This window comes from Mercenaria mercenaria, chromosome 5 (assembly GCF_021730395.1).
Source record: "Mercenaria mercenaria strain notata chromosome 5, MADL_Memer_1, whole genome shotgun sequence".
Taxonomy (NCBI): Eukaryota; Metazoa; Mollusca; class Bivalvia; order Venerida; family Veneridae; genus Mercenaria; species Mercenaria mercenaria.
The window spans coordinates 54,757,216-54,782,744 of record NC_069365.1 but is presented as its reverse complement, the minus strand read 5'-3'; the positions used below and the strand labels follow the sequence as shown (position 1 = coordinate 54,782,744).

Below are 25,529 nucleotides of genomic sequence, written 5' to 3'. Positions count from 1 at the left end.
GGCGGGCAGTTAACCTAACCAGTGTTCCTGGATTCTGTACCAGTACAAACCTGTTCTCCATAAGTAACTGCCAACTTCCCCACATGAATTATCACAGGTGGAGGACTAATGATTGCAGACACAATGTCATTTATCAAATAGTCTAGGAGAACATACGGCCCGCCCGAGGATCGAACTCATGACCCCGCGATCCGTAGACCAACGCTCTACCTACTGAGCTAGGCGGACGTGTACAGTACTTCATCCTGGGCTTCTTCCTTGGCACATATAAGTAATACTTGTATATGTGCCCAGGATGTGGGATAGGTAAATATAAAAATCTCTTATATGAGAGATACACTAAAAATGAATACAAATACTGACACATGTTACAACAGAAAAATCACATGATGTTGATGATAAGGTGATACATCTATTTTAAGTCTGAATCAAATCCATGTAGTAGTAACTGAGATAATAGATTTCGGGACGGGATGGGATGCGACGGGACAGGACAAAACTGACTCCTATATAGCCCCCCAAACATGTTTGGTGGGGGTATAATTATGCTTTCCAATTTCAGGAATTTTGTCACTTTTCTTTGTGTTTCAAAATGCTCTATAATATATATCAGTCTGAGCCGTGCCATGAGAAAACCAACATGTGCATTTGCGACCAGCTTAATCCTATTATGCATGTCATTAAAAGTTGAAAATCACTATAACATTTCTATAATTGTTTGTAAGAATAGAATATTTAACCATAATTCCACCTAAATGACAAGATCTATAAAGTAAATAATGCTTACATTGTTTGTATATTATACAATGTAACATAACTTCCCTAACTAAACTGAAATACTATTGAAAACTGATATATTATAGCTCACACTACCCATATTTTTTATATTTTATTTGAAAGTCCTATATGCCCTTTTCTCGTTATTCCGAGCCCCTAAGCCGGTTTTTCAGTGCTGGTCAGTAGAAGATTTAAGTTTCAAAAGAGTTTTTGCTATAGTTTGGTACTCCAACATCTAAACTTATAAAATCCCCATGAAGAAAAATTCTAAGGATTTTTGTAAATGAATAATCTAGGCTTTCACATGATGACCCTAACCCTCTGAAACAGCCAAATTCTTTCTCCTTAAAACCCAGTCTTGCAATCATTTGTACTAGCTCTGAAAAATTAAGGCTTTTTTGAAAAAGTTCTTTGTTAAAATTAAGAACAGATATATTATCGTGTTAGCGGACAAAAAAGTTTTAAAATAAGTGCTTTTTGTTTTCTGTATGAAGGTTATATATTACCCCAATGATTTTAGATAAGCAAATTCTGTGCCAAAATTTTCTGTTGTGTATATTTCTATTTTAATGCAAGTAATTCTGTTTTATTTTTACTTTTGTTTATCTGTCATATGATTTTTTACAACATACATAAAATTTAGAAACAGGAAATAGCTGCAAGTGCAAATTTTCCGAAGGCTCGGATCAATGAGAAGGCTCGGAATTACGAGAAAGAGGCATACACAGTATTTTAAATGTCATACCCTTATAGAATCAGCATATCTGGCATAAAGATCTAGTTGAAATCCCAGTGTTTTTTCATCATTTCTACACAACACCTCTAACCCATGCTGAAACACAAACATAACAAATATCCAAAATGATTAGTGCAAAGTCTTCGACATTTACAGACAATACATGTTTAACATGTGTATATTTAGTAACATTTCTATGTTTAAAACAGATACATATATCAAGCTATCTATCAATATAATAGTGTTATAATAATATTAGCTAGATCTGAAATTCTGTGGATTTTGCTAAGACAGATCACATAAGGCAGGCAAGCTTTTGTTATGATGACCCTTTTGCTAACATACCTATCGAACAAAATCTTCAAAGTTTATCAAATTGAATGTTATTTAAACTGTGTAGTTTTTGTATGTGCTATGTAGAACAGTGTCAGGTCATACATATTAAATGAAAGTAGTCCGGCAACATACAATACATAAGGGACAATACAGATATTTTTCTGCCTATTCCTATTTACTTGTGAAATACAAGATGTTTTTTGACAGAATTTATATATTAGGTTTATAATAAATCGTAGTAACTGCTCTGACTTTAGTTTGAAGGCAAATTGCTGCATTTCAGCATTAATTGTTTCATCAAATCAAATGGTAATTTTTCAAATTCATGTCTGATCATTATATTTGCATGGTTAGCCATGGGTGCAAGACTATTAAGCATGAGGTTTAAGATTCAATCCAACATCAAAGATGTTTTAACCAATGACATGGTGTCAGCCGGAAAATCATGCCCTTGATCTCTTGTCCATCTGAGAAAGTTGTCAATCTTGTGTTTGCTCAACCCATTAGGTCATTAGAAGGTTGCAAGACTTGCATTCAGGAGGTAAGAGGTTCAAATCTCAGCAACACTGGTTAGATTAGCACCTGATAATTTTATTCACATGATCATAAAAGAAAATGTCATACCTTTGTATTTTCAGTGGCATCTGATAATGTTGTCAGGTACCTAACAAAGTAAAGTTTGAAGTTACAAACAACTGAATATATATAAGATCACATATATTAAGATCTGAAACATGCTTGCAATTCATAACAAGAGGGCCATGCAGCCTTAGAATGCTCACCTGAGTTTCACAACTTGGTTGAACAGTTCTGATAGAGATTCATGCAAGGAACTATCCGTGAAATTATTTTGAAATAGGACCAGTGCTTTTGGACAGATTTTTAAAGTCTCTACTCAATAAATAGGAGTGGGTAATGTGTGTATATCGTATGGAGCAGAGTGGTAGAATGATGTGATACTAAGAGAAAATATCAAGAAAGTCAACAAACTAAAAACAAACAAGCAAATTCGATGAATTGGTGTGTGGTGAGGAATGGCAAAAAAATATATCCGGCAAAAAGTTAAGGATGTTACTAAGAAGCAAATAGTTTCATTAGTCAAAATCAACAGAAAACAAATGTTTAATTAAAGAGTACATAATAAATGTATGATACTTTGATCCTGACTAAAGAATTTATTTTGAATAGAATATGTTTACTGTAATAAGCTTAGCTTTTAAAATTAAATGCAGTTAATTGAAATGTGAGCTTGAAGTTTAACTGGAACTAAATATTGTCTTTGAGTGGTTTGGCACCAAGCGTTGCCGTTTAACATGTACATTTGAACTTAAAAGAACAGATGTCCTTAAGAGAATACAATCAAGTAAGATATCTTGCACATGGCTGGGGGCAAGGTTGGTGCAGTTACAACTTAACATGCTGAAGGTTTAAACATTAAAAAAAAAAACGGAATGGAAATATATATATATATATATAAATATATGTTTATATTTTTTTAGTGTGGGGGGGGGGGAGGTTGAACGGTTGAAGAAACAAAAATTCACATGTTGATTATAAATATTGATGGAAAATTTAAAAAAAAAAAAATGGGTGAGAGAGGGGGGGGGGGGGGCAGAGGATGCATAATCTGTGGTAGGCATGGATGGGTGGAGGAGTGAGATTGGGGGGGGGGGGTTTGGGAGGGTGTGTGACCAAGGCAAGTGGGTGACCAGGTGTGTTCACATGTTTATAATACATGTTCATGGATAAGAATGAAAGAAATTTAATAAAATTCTACCAAATGGTAAGTTTGTTATGTACAAATATGTGGATTTTTATACAATTAAAGGGCAATAACTCTGAAGTTACAAAAGAAATCCGAACGAAATTGTGTGTGCACAACCACTTTATGATGCTCTAAATTCTGGTTAAGTTTCATAGTTCAAGGTCAAATATATCCTAAGTTATGATGCAGAAATTGACATGTTTATAGTACCCTATATAGTTAACACTAGAAACTTCTAAGGGCCATAACTCTTGGGCAATCTGACAGAAACTTGACGGGCCTCACAAACTCATAGTGGGGGAACATGTATATAAAGTTTTATATAAATATTCCCAACCACTTCCTAGATATGGCTCCGGACGGACAACGCCAAAACTATATCCCTATATATAGTTGTTGGATGGTGGGGATGGAGGGGGTGAGTTTAATGTGGGGGTTTAAAAGTGGCCATGGGGGATGGTGTTATATTGCTGATACTGTTTGAAGCTGTCACATGACAAGTAACAATCAGTTTTTATTAAAGATCACTTGATTAAAATCTGAATAAGAAATGTTATGAAAACCGATCACAAAGCACATGATATGCTCTAAGAAAATCAGAACGGCTGCATTGTTATTGAGATATAGTAACAAGAAAATTGTCCGTGGTGGTCAGACATAAGTCTGTAAGTGCTTGGCATAAAGACAGTGGTAGTTCATGACCTTCTTATTCAACTATTGATGCGGAAAAAATTGAAACTTTAAAGCTATATAGTATTCAAGAAAAGAGAACCTAAACAAAGAATTACAAAGAAATACCAGTTTTCTAAGTTCACTAACTTTAAAGGACAAAATTCTATCAAAATGCAACAGATATAGTTCTTGCCCTTCTTTCTAATCTAATGATAATGAATAAGTTTACAGGGTTTCAAAGCTATAGCTAGAAAGGTGGACCTAGATAAAACTTTCAATCAAGAAATTCCAATTTTGTAAGTACTAATACACAGTGAAGGGGGAAGAAACTGACTAGTTGATTCTTTCACCCCTTTTATGTATCTGCATGTATGAGTAATACACAGTAAATGGGGAAGAAACTGACTAGCTGCTTTCTCTATCCCCCCCGCCCCACCCCCCCCGCCCCGGTATGTGTATATCTGTATGTCTGAATAATACACGGTGAAGGGGGAAAAACCCAATCAGTCAGTTTCTTCCCCCTTCACTGCCTATTATTCACACATACATACTAGAGGGGAAAGAACCAATCAGTCAGTTTCTTCCCCCTTCACTGCCTGTTATTCACACATACATACTAGGGGGGAAGAACCAACCAGTCAGTTTCTTCCCCCTTCATCTTTTATTCACCATTATTCACACATGCAGACACATACATACTAGGGGAAAGAACCAACCAGTCAGTTTCTTCCCCCTTCATCGTCTATTATTCACACATACATACTAGGGGGGAAAGAACCAACCAGTCAGTTTCTTCCCCCTTCATGCACAGTGTATCATTCAGACATGTAGATACATTGTACATGCACACTAGAACCAAATAGTCAGTTTTTTCTACCTTGTTTATGCACAAAAACTAGGGGGGGAAAACCAACCAGGGAGGGGAGAGGGGAAATCAACTGGTTGTTTTTTTCCCCAGGAAAAAAACTGACTGGGAGAAAAACTGGGCTGTTACACCGGTATATAAAGGGCCATGATTCTGACAGAATGCATGTCAGAGTTATGCTTCTTGGCCTACATACTAACCTAATAATGATAAACAAGTTTGCAAAGTTCAAAGCTATACTGGACTTTAACAAAAACTTTCTTAAAGCAAAAAAAGGGCCATAACCCTGACAAAATGAAAGTAAGAGTGATGGTTCTTGGCCAATATACTCATCATTTGATGTAGTATTCAAGAAGGTGGACATAATAAAAACTCTAATGAAGAAATTCAGTTTTTCCAAGTACAAAAGACCTGGGCCATATTTTTGACAAATGCAGGCAAGAGTCTTATGATGATACTGATCTAACAATTGTACCAAGTTTCAGAATCAGACAAGCTAATAAAAAATATTTCAAATGTTACATGTATATATAATACCTGTTTATGGTAAGACTTGTTAGATCTCTGTTGACACCACCAAGTTGTAAAGTTGTTGACGTATGAGCATAGCTGGTCCCTAGTCCTGTAAACAAATCAACATTTAATTTTATGGTTCTTTTGTTTGGTTTTGTTCATATATAATTTCAGTTATAAAGACAATTTGTCAATTCTGAGAGTTATTCCTGCAACACTAATTTATATAAGCAGTCATATAATAGCAGTCTATATTCTACTTATAAAATACAAATGAGACCATTCTGAATAAACTGTGTGTGTAAAATGCAACTTACTGTGTTGAGCATTCACCATTCTGTTGAAATCCTACAATAAAATCTTGAAATGAGCCGCACCATGAGAAAACCAACATAGTGCATTTGCGACCAGCATGGATCCAGACCAGCCTGCGCATACGCGCAGTCTCATCAGGATCCATACTGTTCGCTAACAGTTCCTCTAATTGCAATAAGGTTTGAAAGCAAACAGTATGGATCCTGACGAGACTGCGCGGATGCGCAGGCTGGTCTGGATCCACGCTGGTCGCAAATGCACTATGTTGGTTTTCTCATGATGCGGCCCAAATAACTATCTTCTGCCAACTATACATACAGACAACAGATCTGCTTAATGTATTAAACAATATAATGTTAATAAACGTATGTTTTCATAATGTCCCTGTTATTCCTCTGAAGTCTGTATTGGCCTTAAGACGTTGGACCAAGGGCCAATACCACAAATTGAAGGTCTATTACTGGGCAACCATGCCAATGCAATTTTATTTGACAAAGTCATTACAAATATCATCAATGTTAAATAAAACTACATTTGAAGTACTTATCATATTGTTACATCTCATATTCTTCAAATTTTACTAGCCTTACATACACATAATCTTCCCGAGGGTCAATTTCAAAATTTTGATGTGTTGCAAAAATTACAAGCAAAGAGATTTACAATGGCTGCATTAACACAAGGCAATATGGAAAATACATACTCCCGCAATCCAGACACCTGCCAAACAATGTGCATGCTGGTACAGCAATGCAAGGGTAGGAAGGCTAACTTCTTGTTGTTGTTTTTTTCAAGTTTAACCCTGTTTTTCAACAGTATTTCAGTTATGTAACGGCGGGCATTTAACCTAACCAGTGTTCCTGGATTCTGGACCAGTACAACCCTGTTCTCCCCAAGTAACTGCCAACTTCTCTACATGAATGAGAGGTGGAGTACGAATGATTTCAGACACGATGTCTTTTATCTAATCATCACAGAGAACATACGTCTGTGCTCTCCTTATTTAGCTAACAGGGTGGGCTATTACATGTTCTTCTTGTAGTCAACCCTTTCCATGCTAAATTTCTATAATGGACTGGTCAATCTTCCAATATGGGCAGTACCATTTATCATTTGAAGGGGTGTTTACTAAAAATTTACTGACTGAATAGTGAACAGTGCAGGCCATGATCAGACTGCACGGATGTGCAGGCTGATCTTGGTCTGCACTGGTCGCAAAGGCAGAATCACTTGCCACCAGCAGGCTAAGGGTTAAGTAACAAGGGACAACAGATCAAATTATAACAGCAATCCAAATGCACAGAAGCTACTCAAAAATCAGTAAATTTACTATAGAAATTAAAACAATATTAAGCTCTTAGATAAGGTATAGTTCTGCCCTATATCTAGCTTTTGAAGGAAAATCTTCTGCTGTGTACATCAGAAGTGGTTGAAGATATAGTGAAAGTCCAAAACTTTTTGAAAGTATTTCATGTTCAGGCCATTTGCATGTCATGAAGATATTTACTTGAAGTCACAGAATTTATCTTTATTAATAAGGCAAATATTTCCAGTAAACTATTAAAAGGTTTAGTTTATTCAATCTTACATCACACTGACACAATTACTGGTGTTTATAGCTGTAGACAAATGAAAAGGATTTAAAACAGAGATTGGAACATTTTCATCTACATCAATTTTCATATACTGTAAAAATCTATACATCATGTATAGTCGTTAAACAACAAAAAACAAAATAACCAAAAAAACAAGAGCAGTCACAGGAGACAGCGAACTTGACTATTTCGATGCTGGATAGTGAAACTGGGCACATCTGAGGAAACTGGAGCTGTCATTGGAGTGTTTAATGACTCCAAAGATGGATGAAGATACTGCACAACAGCTTGAGTCTGTGTCAAAAATATTAAGTAATAAGAGAGGTAAAGATAAAGTGTATCAAAACACTATATAAGTATAATTCTAAGCAAAAAGGAGGCATAATTCATAAAATATTGGTGCAAGAGTTATGCATCTTGTGTCATATGATGTGGGTGATGATGTGGAACAACTACTTCAAGTTTGAAACAAATGCATTTCGTAATAACTGAGATATAGTGAAAATGCATGAAAATTAACCATAAATTCTAAGTAAAAGTGGGCATAATTCATGAAAAATTGGTGCCAGAGTTATGCACCTTGTGTCATATGATGTGGGTGATAAGTTGGAACAACTATTTTAAGTTTGAATCAAATCCATTTAGGAATTACTGAGATAGAGTGGAAGTGCATCGAAACTTTAACTTGAAATTCTAAGTAAAAAGGGGGGATAATTCATGAAATATTGGTACCAGAGTTATGAGCCTTGTGTCATATGATGTGGGAGATGATGTGGAACAACTAGTTTAAGTTTGAATCAAATCCATTTAGGAATAATTGAGATAGAGTGGAAGTGCATCAAAACTTTAGCCAGAAATTCTAAGTAAAAAGGGGGAATAATTCATGAAATATTGGAGCCAGAGTTATGACCCTTGTGCCATATGATGTGGGTGATAATGAGGAACAACTATTTTAAGTTTGAAGGAAATCCATTAAGTAATAACAAAGACAAGAAACGAGGCAATGCCACGAAACCAGGTTTTCAACACTTTTCATAAGAATAAAAAAGTATACTGAATCACAGTGCACCACTTTAAAGCACAACCCTAACCCTAACCCTAAACCCTAAACCCTAACTCTTAACCCTAACCCTAACCCTAACTTTAGTAACAATGACCTTGACCTTGATCCCAGAATCCCCAAAATCAATCCCAAGCTACAACTTTATATAAGTTTTCTATACACCAAGTTTCATCATGATAGCTCATTCCTAAGTTAAGTTATTGACCGGAAACCCTTTTTCTATTTTAAGTAACAGTGACCTTGACCTTGACCCCAGAAACCCCAAAATCAATCCCAGCCTTTGTCTTGATATAAGCTACATACATACCAAGTTTTATTCAAATATCTTTACCAAAACAAAAGTTATTGACCGGAAACACCAGTTTGACGCCGCCGCCGGCCCGCCCCCCCCGACCAACGACATACCCCAATCTAATAACTCAGGTTTTCGTTGAAAACCTGGTTAATAAAGAGAAAGTGCATCAAAACTTTAACCAAAGTGCGGACGTGGAAGGACGCCGACGCCGGGTCGAGTAGGATAGCTCTCCATACTTCGTATAGTCGAGCTAAAAAACCATACATGTCATAATGTATGAATAACATGCCAGAAAAATCTTCAGTATTTTGGCCATTATGCCCCCTTAAAATAAGTTAGTTTCCATGTTATTCATGTTGAGAAAATAATAGCTTACATTTGACATGTCTTTAATAGCTTTTGAGAAAGCTGTACACCATTCTCTTTTTTTGGTAAAGAATTCGTCAATGTCCTGAAAAGCAAAAACAACCAAAAAATACAAATAACTTGTACTTGTAATTATCTTCTCAAGAAAAATTATATTTTCCATCCTTTTTTGTAATAACTGTATTTTAACTGAAAGATTTAATTCATTTGTGAAATCAAACAAGGTGTTGGAGAACAGAAATACAAAGATTTTACAGACCAAGCTTAGTGAACATCCATTAAGTAAGATTTGTGTATATATTTTTTCTATTTTTGGCTTTGGCAGCCCCTGGAACCATCTGAATAAGCTTGGGGAGTGGTATATGTCAGACTGCTACAGAACAAATTTAGTGAAGTTCAAAAAGAAGATTCAGAAAAGAAGAAATTTAAGAACAAGAGGGCCACATTGGTTCTAAGATGCTTACTTGACCTTGACTATTTGAGCTTGAACATTATGTATGACACACTGACTGAATCATGATGGAAACAACTGTGTAACACCAAGTTTGATGAAGATCCATCAAGTGGTTCATGAGGTGAAATTGTTTAAATGTTGTTTTTTTTTCAAATGTTACTTCACATTTTGTTCTAATTTTAGATTTAGTGACATCTACAGGGTTCAAATGAAACTATCTGAATAAATTTCAAACAGGACCTTGCAAGGACGCTACAGAACAAGTTTGGTGTAATTCTGTCAATTTTGAATTCTATTTATTTTGTTGGGTTTAACGTCACACCAACACAATGGTAGTCATATAGTGACTTTTTCAGCTTTGGAGGAAGACCCCAGGTGCCCCTTTGTGCGTTTTTTCATCACAAGTGGGTAACAGGGTAGAACCCCCGACCTTCTGTGAGCCAGCTGGATGGCTTCCTCACATGAAGAATTCAATTACCTGAGTGAGGTTCAAACCAACATCGATGAGGGGCAAGTGACTTGAAGTCAGCGACCTTAACCACCAGTGGTTTCAGCAGGGAAAGTTTTCAACATAGCCATTTAGGGAAAAATAGCCTCATCCCTTGCAGCCATGTGTATATGTCATTACAGACTATATGTACATGTATGTGTGTATGTTGTTATAGACAATGCGTATATGTTGTTATGTTGTCACAGACTATGTGTATATCTTGCCATACATAATATGTGTATAACATATAAAATTGAGCCATGCCATGAGAAAACCAACACAGTGGCTTTGCTACCAGCATGGATCCAGACCAGCCTGCTTTTCGCTTTCAAAGCCTATAGCAATTAGAGAAACTGTTAGCAAACAGCATGGATCCTGACCAGACTGCGCTGATGTGCAGGCTGGTCTGGATCCATGCTGGTCGCAAAGTCACTATGCTGGTTTTCCCATGGCGCGGCTCATATCATCAACACTTACTCTGTGATGTCCTTTTCTAGCAGTCTCAACAGCAGAAGACATACGACTGAAGAACCCCTGATTAACTTTTGTCTTCACAGGTGCCTGTAAAGTAAACTTCTAATTTCATTTACCATAATATTGTTCAACAAGTTAAGTACAATTAGCAGAAGTCACATGCCATATATACAACAATACCGCAAGTTTACCTCTTTCCAAGGAAAATGACTATTCAAAGGACGTGTTCAAATTTAGAAATTGTTTTTTTGTTTTGCTTCTTATGTGTACTTGTTCAGGTGAGATAACATTATAAGACAGCATATAGATAATGCATAATGTCAGCACATTGTCATAAATATCATTTATTAAAAACAAAAATCGAAATTGGTCAAACTTTATGACTACTGAAAATCTTGCTAAAGTCAGTAAATATTTAATGCATTTATGATGTCCCTGATCGTTTGCTAAATGAAAATTGTTTTTAATTGTCTAAGAGACTCCATTTCCACTAAATATATCTTTTGTAGTGTCAACAAAAAAGCAACAAGATGAAATTTGTTTTGAAGTGCAGAACTGTGAAATTTTTACACAGAAGAGTCGTAACAATATTGCCACAAAACGTCATTTAGTGTTTTGCTTATCACACCAACCAGTATATTTAAGATAACTGATCTTTATTTCAATCTTCAGTCACTGATGTTTTTGTGTTTTGCTTCAAACACATGTACTATAAAACCAGAAATTTTCCAGATGAATCTATTTTCCTTATTTTTTACTCACCACTCATATTTGCAAAAATAATACTCAAGAAAGTCTTGTTTTTTTTTTGTTATAGATAGTCATATTTCTTAAGTTTGCCATTCATCCTGAATATTTCTGACAAATTAATTGTAATTTTAACAAGAGCTGTCGGAGGACAGCAACACTTGGCAACAGCCTTGTCAGTTGAAAGAATACAAAAGTCGAAAAAGGGGCATAATTTTGTAAAAATGGGAAACAGGGTTATGGAACCTGCACAGTGCTTATCAGCTCATGACAGTGGACAAGTGGGTGAAGTTTCAATCAATTCCCATTAGTGGGTACTGAGATACCAGCTTACATATAAGAATTTAACCAAAAACTGCTAAGTGGAAAAAGGGGCATAATTTTGTAAAAATGCTAAGTAGAGTTATTGAACCTACGCACTGCATGTCATATCATGACAGTGACAAGTATGTGAAGTTTCAATCCTTTCCCATTAGTGGATACTGAGATACCAGCTTACATCTAAAGAATTTAACCAGAAAAACAGCTAAGTCAAAAAAGGGGCATAATTTTGAAAAAATGCAAAGAAGAGTTATGGGACCTGCACAGTGCATGTCAGATCATGACAGTGAACAAGTGTGTGAAATTTCAATCCTTTCCCATTAGTGGATAGTGAGATACCAGCTTACATACAAAAACTTAACCAAAAACTGTCGAAAAAGGGGCATAATTCTGAAAAAAAAAAAAAAAAAAAACAAAGTAGAGCTATGGGACCTGCTTAGTGCATGTCAGATGATGACAGTGAACAAGTTTGTGAAGTTTCAATCCATTCCCATTAGTGGGTACTGAGATACCAGCTTACATACAAAACCTTAACCAAAAATTTCTAAGTTGAAAAAGGGGCATAATTTTGTAAAAAAGCAAAATAGAGTTATGGAACCTGTGCAATGTAAGTCAGTTTATGACAGTGAATAAGTGTGTGAAGTTTCAATCCATTCCCACAAGTGGTTACTGAGATACCAGCTTACATACAAAAACTTAACCAAATCGGGACGCGGACGCCAACGTACAGGTGAGTCCAATAGCTCTACTATTCTTTGAATAGTCGAGCTAAAAATAGCAGACCTTTTTCCCTCTTCAAAATACTTCATTTTACAGTGGTTCTGAAATAAATTACAGTTACCCTGTAAGTGAGTTTTCTCAGTTTCATACATTACTAAATGGATCAATTTATCAAATCAATCATTCTGATATTTCCTTGAATCTTAACCTTTACTCTGCTAAATTTCTAAAATGGACTTGTCTTTCATTTAATTTGGGCAGTACCATTTATTATTACGGATGTGCAGGTTGATCTAGGTCTGCACTAGTCGCAAAGGCAGAATCACTAGCCGCCAGCAGGCTAAAGGCTAAATTATAGGTACAATTTATATGAATAAGTACGCTTTGAAAAACCAACAGTTATTACAAATAAACACTGAAACAATGCTGTATATAATCTATATGATAAGCAACTACATACGTCTTTTTCACATAGAAAGTTTGCAAGGCTTTTATCCTTTCCAAATGTTTCATGACTAAGCATCAGTCTCAAATATCTGGAAAAAAATCATATTTTATTCAAATTACAAGGGGCACAACAGATTTTATTGTGAAGACAATGTGATTCTGTACTAGGGTCCTCAAAACAACCTAATTACAAAAGGAAAAGTTTAATTCTGAGCGGTGCCCTCTTTAGAATAAAATTCTTATTCTAATTTTACTATGTATTGTTCAACTCCTTTAAATAATGTAAATTTATTAAATTTCTGCGGCTTAAAATTACATGACTTTGGCCATAAAACGTATGTCATGGCAATTTGAATGTGAGGATTTTGTCAAGATACCGATACATGTATCTGACACAGAAATTCGCCTACACCTTCTATAGATATCCTTAACAATGAAATGGGCCCAGTTGTTAAAGTGAATTTGTCTTAGGCTAGCCTACAAGCTTTGCTCAATGTCCTATGCTAAACTGCACACCAGGTGAGACCTTTTTATCTCAGACATATATATACAGTTTTCCTCTGGTACTTCCCCTTAATGATCTGTGTACTAATGACTTTCAAACTATTAAAACTGCAACCTCCATTATTTCTGGAATCAGACATATCACTCAACATCTTAAACTAACAGCATACAACAAATGATGTTTAGCTGAACATTCTATACGCCAGAACTACTACAGCCTTTTGCTTTTTTTTGTCTGAAGTTCCTTGAATCCAAAACATATGAGTCCTGCCGTATGGATATTACAATCAAAATTAAAGGCAGAATTTAACCTTCAGCCCGCTAAATTTCTAAAATGGACTGGTCCATCATTCAATTTGGGCAATGCCATTTATTATTCAAAGGGGTGTTCAATTAAAATTTACTGACTGGATAGCGAACAGTTGCAGACCATCATCTTGGTCTGCACTAGTCACAAAGGTTGAATCACTTGCCGCCAGCAGGCTAAAGGTTAATTACTTAAAAAGCGCCATATAAAACGTTCAGAAATATGAATACCATTTCTTACTTTTCTATTTGTCTACAATCCCTTGAAAACTCATCTGGAATGACAATTCTTGAATCATTACCCAGTTGTTTCTTTGATTTCGACTCAGCAGATTTGGCATCAACCTCCGGACTGTGAGGAAGGGGTGGGACCTAAACAGGGAATATTCTTACAATTACTATGTGTTTTGTCCAAGCTGCATTGTATCAAAAAATACAAGTTTTCACTTTAACTCTTACTACTATGTTCAGGTTTTTATGAAAAAAATTAATCATAGTTTCAATTTCGGTATGTTAAAACTATTTATATCAGCACGATAAAAGTATGTGAAGACTGGAGGCAATCACACATTCTTTAAACCTACATTTTCCATGAGCAATGGTCGGTGAAATGCTATAAAATATTACGTGAAAAAACTGACATATGTTAACAAGAGTGGTCGACTAAGCTTTGTGATCTCTTTGAGCTTTCGCTTTTGAAATATAATTGCTGCATATGATTTCACTGAAGGAAGCTCAAGGTCAATAGACTTCATAGGAGTTAGAATGCAGTTGTTGTATATGGTTTAATTGACGGAAAACACTGGGTCAACAGATTTTATAGGGGTTGGAATGTGGTACATGTAGCTGTATATGGATTCATAAAGGATACACAAAGTAAGCAGATTCCATGGGAAATGAAATGCAGTTGCTGTGTATGGTTTAAATGAAGGACACTCAGTCAACAGATTTCAGGGGAGTTTGAATGTAACTGCAGTATATGTATATGGTTTCATTGTAGGAAACACAGTGGCAAGTTGGCAATAAATTTCACTGGAGCTGGAATATAAGAATGTTTCACTGGCTGAAGTTGCAGATGGAAACACCTGGCTCGAGAGTAATTGTTTAATAGGTGGTAACAAGGCTCTGCTGAGTTACCACAAAACAGTTAACTGAGAGCCAGATATTTCCATCCGCAATCATACCTACCGATACTTCAAAGACTTAACCAATATACATATTTGAATTAACTTAAATATTTAAAGATAACAATACTAGTTTCGGTATAACAAATCTATATCTCTATAGGCCCTCAGTATCTTATCAAAATGCCAACAATTTACTGCTACTACTCACAATAAGGCCATCAATATTGTTTTGTGTAATGATGTTGTGATGTAACCATTCTATATCTCCATATACCCTCAATATCTCACTGACTTCAACATCTTCATCCCACTGAAATATAAAACATGTATAGATATACCCTCAATACCTCACTGACCTGAACATCCCTACCCCACTGAAATATAAAATATACCCCTATATACCCACAATATCTCACTGATTTCAACATCCTTATCCCACTGAAATATAAAATATACCCCCATATACCCTAATTATCTCACTGATTTACCACTGAAACATTACATTCAACAATTTGCATCTTTATGGAACAACAGACTGGTGAGACTGTTGTCCTTTCAGGATATTTATTTCTGTGAGATACCAAGAGATTGAGGCTGAATAGCACACACAAGATTTTAATCATTCTAACTTTGTATCAATATATCATTGATGTGATCATCTTGAAATTACCGACGAAAGATGGTAGCAGACCACGCTCCCTCCGCATTTCGAAGAGATACAAAAAACAAGCATAACCTACTGCCACAGACCTTGTACACTTTGATGGTAAACTGTAAAACATCTCCATTTTTCACAGCATCAGGGACTGTAATTCTGTACAGCGGATGGAACGGTACTGCAGACAGTCTGGATGGTGAAGATTCTGGAGAACTTAAATCAACATCGTCATCTGATGACTCTTTACCATTTGTCTCAGGATCCTCCTGTAAAACAATGTAGAATTTGATTAAACCCTGATTTTTTAAAACTTCAGAATATACTTAGAAAATTCAGTGATTAAAAAAGATAGGGTCGTGTGCTTGATTTTTTGCTAGACTGATTAGAAAAATTTTGACCTCGCGAAATTTTTCATAATGGGAGTCTATGGGAAAATCACAACTTTTATAACATTTTCGCTCATAGAAATTTTTCTACAATGTAGATTTTTATGGAACTTCTCACAGTCGTAAACAAACATAATTATGGTCTTTAATGTGGTGAAATAAAATGTATAGGTCCGTGTGCTTATTTTTGAGATATCATATTTGACCATGATTAAAGTGAACAGCACATTTCAATGTAATTTTAAGACATTATTTTGAATTATTTAACGTGTCAGATGTTCTAGTATCATATTTTAACTTAAGAAAGATAGCAACGGTGCCATTGTAAAAACCTTACTCACGGGTTGCCATTAATTCATAAAATGATTTCCATTTCCGTACACCGAATCCAGGCTTTATTTTACATTTTCCGAATAAATGATGTTACGCCATCACTTCCGGTTTATCAAACGTGCAGAACTACCTTAATACAATTTGCAGCTACCAAAATTATGTTAAACTGTATAACAATTATATCACACGTTAATGGAATAGCAAAAGTGGTCCAGAAAACACCTAACATTGCCAACCAGCATCTGATATTGGTTGTGACATCAGCAACATAAATCCAATGTCTGGCATCAAAATCAAGACCTCTGACAGACATCGGGGACAGATGCCTAGGCAACACTGAATACATAATACCGGACTGAAATATGATCATTCCAATATTTCACAAAATTTGGTTATTGTTTCATTAATTTGAGTAGATCTAACTAAATTTTTAATGCATTTAATAATTAGATTTTTTTATATACTCAGATTCTATTTTTTACAATATCATAAAAAAAATTAAGTTAATATATTCATAATTCATATTTTTTCATATGGTCTTATTTCAAGAATGCATGTGATCTGTTATACAATAAACACTGACTATAATTAATTTATGTGTTTATTTAACCTTTATCATGCTGGACATGGCTGACTCTGCCTTTGCGACCAGTGTAGATCATAATCAGCCTGCACATCTGTGCAGTCTGATCATGATCTGCACTGTCCGCCATTCAGTCAGTATCTTTTTGGTAAGCACCTCTTTTAACAGTTAATGGTACTGTCCAAATTGAAAGATGGACAAGTTCAATATAGACATTTAGCAGGATTAGGGTTAAGCTTATTCATACTCATGTGCATAGTTGCTACCAATAACACATATGGCAACTCTTCCAGAGAAGTGCTAGAAATTTTAGCTGGAAGAAGATGCTCCAATTCCAGAAGCTTCCCTGGGTTTTCAGAATACGAAGTGCAAAGCACCCATGCATGGAGCTCTTATCCAAATGTTAGTAATATAGCAGGAGGAGCAGGGGTTCCAACTCTAAATAACTTATTCTGAAGTCAATGTTATCTCTGGATCAATGTGTCTGCTCAAAGGCTGACCACTGATAAAAGGTCAAGTTTTTACATGTTTAGATACAAGCAGCATGCAGAGACAAGCTGTTATAATGTTTCCATATTTTAATGTACCGGTACCTGCAGGTCCATAGCTTATCCATTATTTATAAAGGATTGTAGACATAAAAAGTATTAGTAAATTAGGTGCAGGTCAATAAGACACTGGTGTTCCCACAAACAGTTACTGTACCGCCATTATGTCAGGGGGTTATAATAAGGCAAGTGTGCCAGTGAATCTTTTTACTAGTAACTCTGACCTTGACCCTATGGAATCTAAATGGTTCTTTTTATCTTTTTATTAACAAAAAAGAAAAAAAAAGATAGGGCCAGACGGGGATTAGGACTGAAAATTATTGTGTCGATTTCGCATAATGGTAAGGACATTTTATGGTTTATTGAACTTTTACTTATGCAATGCAATCACATTTCAATGAATTTGACACTAACAACAATCTGCAAATCGCTTTGCAAATAGGTTCATTATATTGTACACTTAGGTCACCATAGATTTTACAAAATTCTTACAATAAAATAATGTAACTGTACGAACTACATTCTCAGAAGTAAGCATACACGCCCAAACAAGATTGCGAATGTGTTTCTAAGTGCAAATTTTTACACGTCTTTCAAAATAATTTGATATTTATGACAAGTATGGTTCATTAGAACTATGTGTACATGTCTTGTTATGGCTCAATTGTACCAGCCTGGTTCAAACGACATCAGCCATGACCTCAACTGGAACACACATATAAACAGAATATTAAACAACAAATGCAAACAAAACACTTAGGTTTCTATAAAAGCAACATCAAAACAAATCAGGAAAACGTCAAAGCACTATCATACAAAACACTGGTCAGACCACAGTTAGAATACGCCTCATCTGTATGTATGGTCCCCCCATACACAAGTTGACATATGTAAGCTGGAAATGGTCTAGTGACGCACAGTCAGATGGGTTAAAAACGATTATTCACGATACACTAGCGTAACAGACCTACAGAACACCTTAGGCTGGAGCACACTCGAGAAGAGACGCCTAGACTCCAAACTGTTCATGTTCTACAAGATATATCACCATCTTGTAGCCATCTTGCTTCCAACTTACTTAGAAGTCCCAACCATGTTAACCAGACAGATGCACCCCCTCAGTCTCCGCTAAATTCATGTCAACTCGGACTTCTTTAAATTCTCCTTTTTCCCTCACACCACAGTCCTGTGGAACAGGTTACCCCCGCATATTGCAACTCTGCCTGATCTTGAATCCTTCAAGCAGGCAGTGGCCCTGTACCAGTATTAAATATAGCAGTTGTTTTTAACCTTCTTTTACTCTATTATTGTTTTTAACATTTTAACAATCATGCTATGTCTCATAGTCTCACTATGCCTGGAAGACTTCTTCCAGTTTTACTTTTATTCTTCATTAATACCCGGCATGCACCCTGCTCGCAAGAGGTGTGAGGCAGTAACCATAGATCATACATGCCATAATTTTTCAGGACATTTCCGGGATTCTGAGTTAAAATTTCCGGGATTTTTACCCTTTGTCCGGGACATACACCGTGACATTAGTATTCGTCTGTTTCATGCATAAATATCATAAAATTACATGTAGTTTTCGGAGATAAACATTGTTCACTCGCTTAGGAATAATTTGCTGCAAATGTCGTCTAGATTTCTAAGGGAGGTAAATAGGGTAATTCACGTCAATAGTTGATATTAGTTCGGCACGTGAATTGGTTGCGTTCCCGAGGTGAACAGAATTAGGAGACTTACTACATTCGAAGAATTAACCTGGTCATCGTGATTTAGAATCCAGCTTATTTGGTATCATTTTAAAGCTTAAACGTTTACCTAATCATTAATAAAATGGAATCCTCAAAGGAATAAAATAAATCTTGTAGATAAAATCGATATAAAATATTTCGGGTTGGGTCAGTTTTCATGGATCTGTTGGCAAAGGCATTCAACAGTCAAAATTTTAATTTAGAATATGTGTGACAATCAATCTACATTTTAAAAGATTACAACCTTTTAAAATAATTATCGTTTAATTGACCGTTTTCAGCCATTTCTTCCATAAAGGCTACATGTAGCTTCACCGCCTACGTGCTAAAAACAACGAGATTTTCGGCTATTGTTCCTAATATTAAATTATCATAAAACTGTTATTGATTGCATAATTCTGTCAATTCATAATCAGGGTCATCAAAATAGCTGACTGTAAATTACTCTGGGTCATCAAAAGATCGCGGGGCGCGTTCAATATGAGTGTTGATCGGAGCTGGCTTAATCAACAGGTGTCCCGCTCGAGGGCATGAAACTGATATTGGATAATTAGGAATAAACAATGTGACACTGGGGACTGTTTATTGTGTTTTATTAATGTAAAATTCAACAATTTATAGACCAAAAAAAACTAGTTTTTTGGGGGTTATTTTTGTTTTCTGTATTTTTAAATTTCCGGGACATTTCAACACTGTCCGGGACACCGGGACGAGTATGTCATTTCCGGGACAATCCTGGACAGTCCGGGACGTATGACATGTATGCCATAGATAGCCTGGTGCAAACAGGCCATCTCTCTAACCTGGTATACTAAGAGAAGTTTTCTGACAAGGTGCAAAAATACCCAATGAATATAAGAAGTATCTATACCAAAGAAAATTTGAAGCACACCAGTTACAAACTGTATAAATAGGGAATCGACATAGTCTGGAACTGTCGACACAAGAAAACAGAAATCGACAGTAGCCTAAAGAGATGCACAGTCAGGGTGAGTTTACCACTAAGGTTTATTTTGTGTGTGTGGTGTGATATGGTATGATGTATGTGAAATATTTAAGTATGTTGATGCAGGCCCTTCCCCAGCCGCATAAGGCGCCGCGCTACCGCGGCGCTTAAAACACGAAATAAAGCTTTCCGCAGCGCTTAAATATCCCGTGCGGTGCCTCAATTATTAGCGCGGCGTCTTAAATCAGTAAGCGATTTCATCCCCGTGAGAGACCTCATGTGTAGTGTATATGTAATTTCCCTGTTGACATGCCTCGACGATTTTTTTGATCAGCAAATTACGTAACGGCGAGTGCACACAGGTAATGAGAATCAATGAAGTGTTAAAACTAATTGATAAATAGTATGGATGCTGTGAAATGTCAAAAAGGGGTGCGTAAGCGGCCAGCTGATTACCAAGCACGTGAAAAGTGCCCTAGATTTCTTTGTGCAAAATTTAAATTAGACCATTGTTTAGTATAATAACAAGTATATATCAATGCAGTTTGATTCTACTGTAATTTAAACTAGAAAATGCACAAATTTTAATGAATATCGAAAGTAAAAGTAAGTTTAGAATGACCGTTCACGAGTCTTATTACAATGTACTCCCGATGTCGTATGCAATTTTTCCGTATTTCCTTCAAAAAAAGCCGACAGTCGGTGTATTTTTTTACGATGAGAAACATCAAAATTTGTGGAACTATCTCTGGTTTACCCTAGTAGGTCATGTAACTGAGTAAAAACTACTTTCGGACAACATTCCGAAAGTGTAACAGTATCCGGATAGTATATTTTGGATATGCGTTTTAGTAAACTTTAAACTGACTGCAATAGCACTTTTCTGTTAATGAAATATTGATGAAAGACCTGATCGATACAACATGACTTTTGATAATTATTAGTTTACAATGTGGCCTGAAACAGGCCTTTAACTATGTTGTTTACAACATGATCTTGGTTTCAAGATTATATAAGCTAATATATTAAGACCGTCCACTATTTCATATTCATATGAATAAGTTGACATTCTTGGTGACATTTTTTAAGAGAAAGGCTTGAATGGTTTAACCGAAACTATAAAGTAAGTAAAAAACCTTTGTAAACTTTGTTACTGGTTTTTGGAAGATTTACCACTTAAATTTATTCTGTGACATTTCCATTAAGTGTGCAATAAAGATAAATGGAATACATATTAACTATAGACATCTAGAAAGGCAACTACTGCTATGATAACTTTCAGGTTGAAAAGAGCACCCTGCCCCTTTCGGACAACACTCTGTCCCTTTTTGGCAGCACTCTGACCTTTTTGAGCTGTAGAAATAACACTATAATTATTATGATATATTGATGGTTATAACATTATGTGAAAATGTAGAAGTAATGAAATACATGTTGTTGTGTTTTTTTGCATATGGTATACTTAAAAAAGCACAATTTGGGTTTGATTTAAAAAAAAAAAATCGAACACGGGAGGGGGTACCCCTCCCGCACCCAACCCTTATCCCGCCACACAAGCTTTACCCCAGCGCCTTAAAAAATTTCTGGGGAAGGGCCTGTGATGTTAAAACCACCGTAGGGGGGCGTGACTATTTTGTAAACAAATAGCAAAAAGATGAATTTTATCAGACCTTTAAACTTATTGAAAAGAATGATGTAATGCTGGTGAACGAAAAACATAGACCATTTAAATTCGGTGCAGAGTAAGTCTAACTATTACCATTTCAAGTCTTTTTAACGTTTTTCTTTTCTATTTATTTTCCACAAAAACCAAACGCTTGGAATCAGCTGACGAAAATCGTCTCACCGATCCAGACCGGTGACTGTTATTTTCAAATTTCATGGGATATGGTTATCAAGGTCAGAAACCACTGAAGGCACGAACACACTAACTCCGGCTGTTTTTTTTTATTATTATTATTATTATTAATATAAACTAAGGCAAAGCCTCAAAGCGAGCTCAAAGAAATCGGATATATCTAAAAATATTATGCATCATTTATTTGTCACAAAGAAACTATTCACTAGTCACAAGAATTTAGGAGAACCTATTCGCTTGAAAAAAAAAAAAAGTCTACATTTAGTGTCACCATGCCTATAACAGTGAATATCATACGTTGCAAAATTTATGGGAGCCGGTGTCTCGTTGACGTCATTACCGCGTTCCCGTTTCTTTCTGCTTATTAATGACATTTTTTTCCATTTTCTGGCCGATGCTTGATCTTTTAAATGCAAATAATTTTTTTTCAAACAACTGGAAATCATTCTTTCATTATTGTTGAGTGATGAATAATTTTTAGCAATTGAATGAAGTTCTGTATTCACTCCGGAAAGAAGTACTTCCTGTGAGCACCAGTCCGCTAGGATGCGCTTTTTTAAAACTTCCGACGAAACTTTTCAAATCCATCACCAAGTGTGAAAGTATACTTGCGTTACCGTAAAGCTCGATTCTCGAGCAGGCCCTTCGGGCCTGCTCTTCGAGCTCACTATAAAATTCACTTATTTTATAACTTTTTTTTCGACATTTTCAAGCATATCAGATTTTCAGAGACTTATATTCCCATAAAGAACTGTATCGCTAGAAAAACAAAAAGGAAAGGGGTGTAACTTTGTTTTTTATATAAGAAAACTACAGTTCATTAAATACAACCCGCTGAATTTCTTTTAATTTCTCTTTTCGAGACATTAAATTCTTACGCACAATTTTTACCTAGCATGCGATTTCGACAGAATGCAAAGTGAAACATACTGAAACGTGATAGAGTTAACGTAAACACGTTGCTATTGAGAAAAAATGTAAGTTTTGTTCAAAGTCGGCAAGAAGGCAACATTACAACATAAGCTCTGAAGAGTTTTTGAACCGACTGTAGCAACATGATGAAAACATTAAGAACATATTATATAAAAAGCTGTAAGAAGAGAGATACCTCAAACAGGTCAGAATTAATGCTATGCTGGATTTGCTGATCTTGACCCATGGGTCTAAAACTGCTATAAGGTTACACCAATTGTTTTCCCATAGACTTCCATTATAACATTCTGGCGTGTACGGCCTTCCATAAATCGAAACATGTATATCCAATCACATTTTTTTCAAGAACTATCTTAGTTCCACCAAAATATCGGACGAAAAACATATGAATAGTGATACTTTATTTAAGTAATTTTCGTGTGAATGAGACGACCCCCTGTTTAAATCGTTGTCATGGCGGAAGAAATTCATTTGATGAAACTTTTTTTCAATACACATAAAATGTAGCAAATTTTGTCAAAATGTATAATGAAATACTGCAAATGCAGTAAAAATATTCAATTTTCAAAAAATAATCACTTCTTGGGTTTGTTTACATGACTGACCAATCAGAACGCACAGACGCTACCTTATTCCCAGGTATACACTTACCTCATTCCCAATAAAAAAAAACTGAAACAAAATACGACACAATCGTGTATAGCTAAAATGGTTTTTAAAGACCTATATCACCCCAAATCAGACTTTGTTTGGGGGTGGGGGGGATGAGGTGACTGAACAGCAACCCCCTCATAGAGGTACAAACTACAGAGCATAAGCAAAGGCAATACACATTTAAAACAAACACACGCAAGAAACATGCTTATCTGGGATCATACCTATGGAGAGGTGATAGTTAAATAGGTTAGCGAATGAAACCAGATGAGCATATCTCTATAGCTCTGTTTAAATACATATACAAGCACAAGCAGGTGTGACGGAAACATAGGCAAGCACACTGAAAGCAGTAAATGGAAAGAAAATTAATCATCAAAATAATAATAATTTGCGACACAAAGCAATCAAAAACAAATAAGCAAATAAATGAAAACAAACGCTAGGAAAATTATGCACAAATAAATAAGGAAGGACATAAACGATAAAGAATCTGCACTGAATATTGGCAGCATCCCCTGTGTTGTGTCACTCCATACGAACATGCAATTACACACTTACAATCAGTTTCCGTCCATAAGGACAGCTACTGCTTGAACTGAATGAAGCTTGTTGCAGTTCTGTAATCGGCTGGTAAAGAGCTCCACAGCACGGGGGCAGCATACCTAAAGGAATTCTTACCATAGGTTGTTGTTTTTACTTTTGGAACCTGCAAAATGTTAGAATATCTGAAGTTGAAAGATAAATTCCTTTTTATAATAATATTTGAAAGTACAACTGGAGAAATTTCATTTAAAATTCTATATGTTTCCATTGCCATTATTCTCATTCTAATATTTCTAATATGTAAAGTTGGTAAGTTTATTTTTATCAAAAGATCAACTGGAGAAATTTCATTTAAAATTCTATATGTTTCCATTGCCATTATTCTCATTCTTCTAATATTTCTAATATGTAAAGTTGGTAAGTTTATTTTTATCAAAAGATCATAAATTAATAACTGAAAGAGTAGTCGTTATATATAGATCTTAACGCCCTTTCTTGCAGCTTTTCCATTTTTTAGTGTTATAGTCTCAGAAAAAATGCCATGCCATTGGACAGAAATTAAAGTTCGAAAGAATAAAAGTATGAAAAAGTGTAAGTTTGTTAAGAAGTTATTTCCAAGTCTTCGAAGGATATTTAATTGCCTACCTGCTTCCAAAAGGCACCAGGAAAGGAAAAAAGATTAGCACTATCTATATTTGGACTAATGGTGACTAGACCTACGGAGGCATATATTTGATTTGGTTTTGAGCAGCCTAAGTAACAGGATATAAAACTGACAAATTTCTGATGGCTGCAGCACACATCAGGACCAATTTTGAATGACTGTAACTTATAGTTTCTTATAGAATACTGTCAGTGCTCAATATAAATCAAAAGAAAGGTGGGGATCATGACCGATGCAAGAAAAATATTCTCAGTCAAACACACAAACTGCCAAATCAGCTAAACATCAGACCACGTTTTGTAGTGGTGGTTTATGACCTAAGATTACATGACAAATTCTGACAAGCCGTCATTTCATTATGAAAATACTTCCTAAACGTCAAGCATAGATGTGTCATGTGATTTCAGCAAAAACTAACAAAACAAAGTAAGGAAAATAGCTCTACAGAGCCCAAAACTGAGAACTTTTTGAATCCGTCATTATGTGAATACAATTTATTTCGTACCATTTTCCTATTTAGTGACTGTATACCTGAATACACAGTCGTACTAGAGGCAAAAAGTTAGATAACACACTAAATATAGATGGTTTATAAAACTGAGAAATTTCTAATGGCTGCAGCACACACAAGAAACCTTTTTAATGTTTGTAACTTATATTTTCATTGTTAAGGCTGAATAAAAATCAAATGAAATGGTTTTCCTGCTTGATAAAAGAAAGATGAAAATATCAAGATAGACGAAAAACCTAAAGTTGATATCTATATTTCCCATGC

At 35.4% G+C, this 25,529-nt stretch overlaps 1 protein-coding gene across 1 annotated transcript in view; it reads right to left on the bottom strand.

Annotated features, from left to right (window-relative positions):
• The window catches only part of LOC123558422 (sorting nexin-5-like), a 31,466-nt gene extending 9,495 nt beyond the window's left edge, over positions 1-21,971 (bottom strand). Inside the window, exons 1-11 of the mRNA XM_053543617.1 lie at positions 21,859-21,971; positions 15,639-15,812; positions 15,097-15,198; positions 14,003-14,133; positions 12,965-13,040; positions 10,720-10,803; positions 9,309-9,383; positions 5,982-6,012; positions 5,689-5,773; positions 2,474-2,513; positions 1,523-1,609 (exon numbers count right to left, since the gene is read on the bottom strand). Of these exons, the coding sequence (XP_053399592.1) occupies positions 1,523-1,609; positions 2,474-2,513; positions 5,689-5,773; positions 5,982-6,012; positions 9,309-9,383; positions 10,720-10,803; positions 12,965-13,040; positions 14,003-14,133; positions 15,097-15,198; positions 15,639-15,812; positions 21,859-21,861 (888 nt within the window). The 5' untranslated portion in view covers positions 21,862-21,971. The remainder of the gene's footprint in view (positions 1-1,522; positions 1,610-2,473; positions 2,514-5,688; positions 5,774-5,981; positions 6,013-9,308; positions 9,384-10,719; positions 10,804-12,964; positions 13,041-14,002; positions 14,134-15,096; positions 15,199-15,638; positions 15,813-21,858) is intronic.
• Positions 21,972-25,529: the final 3,558 nt, after the last annotated feature.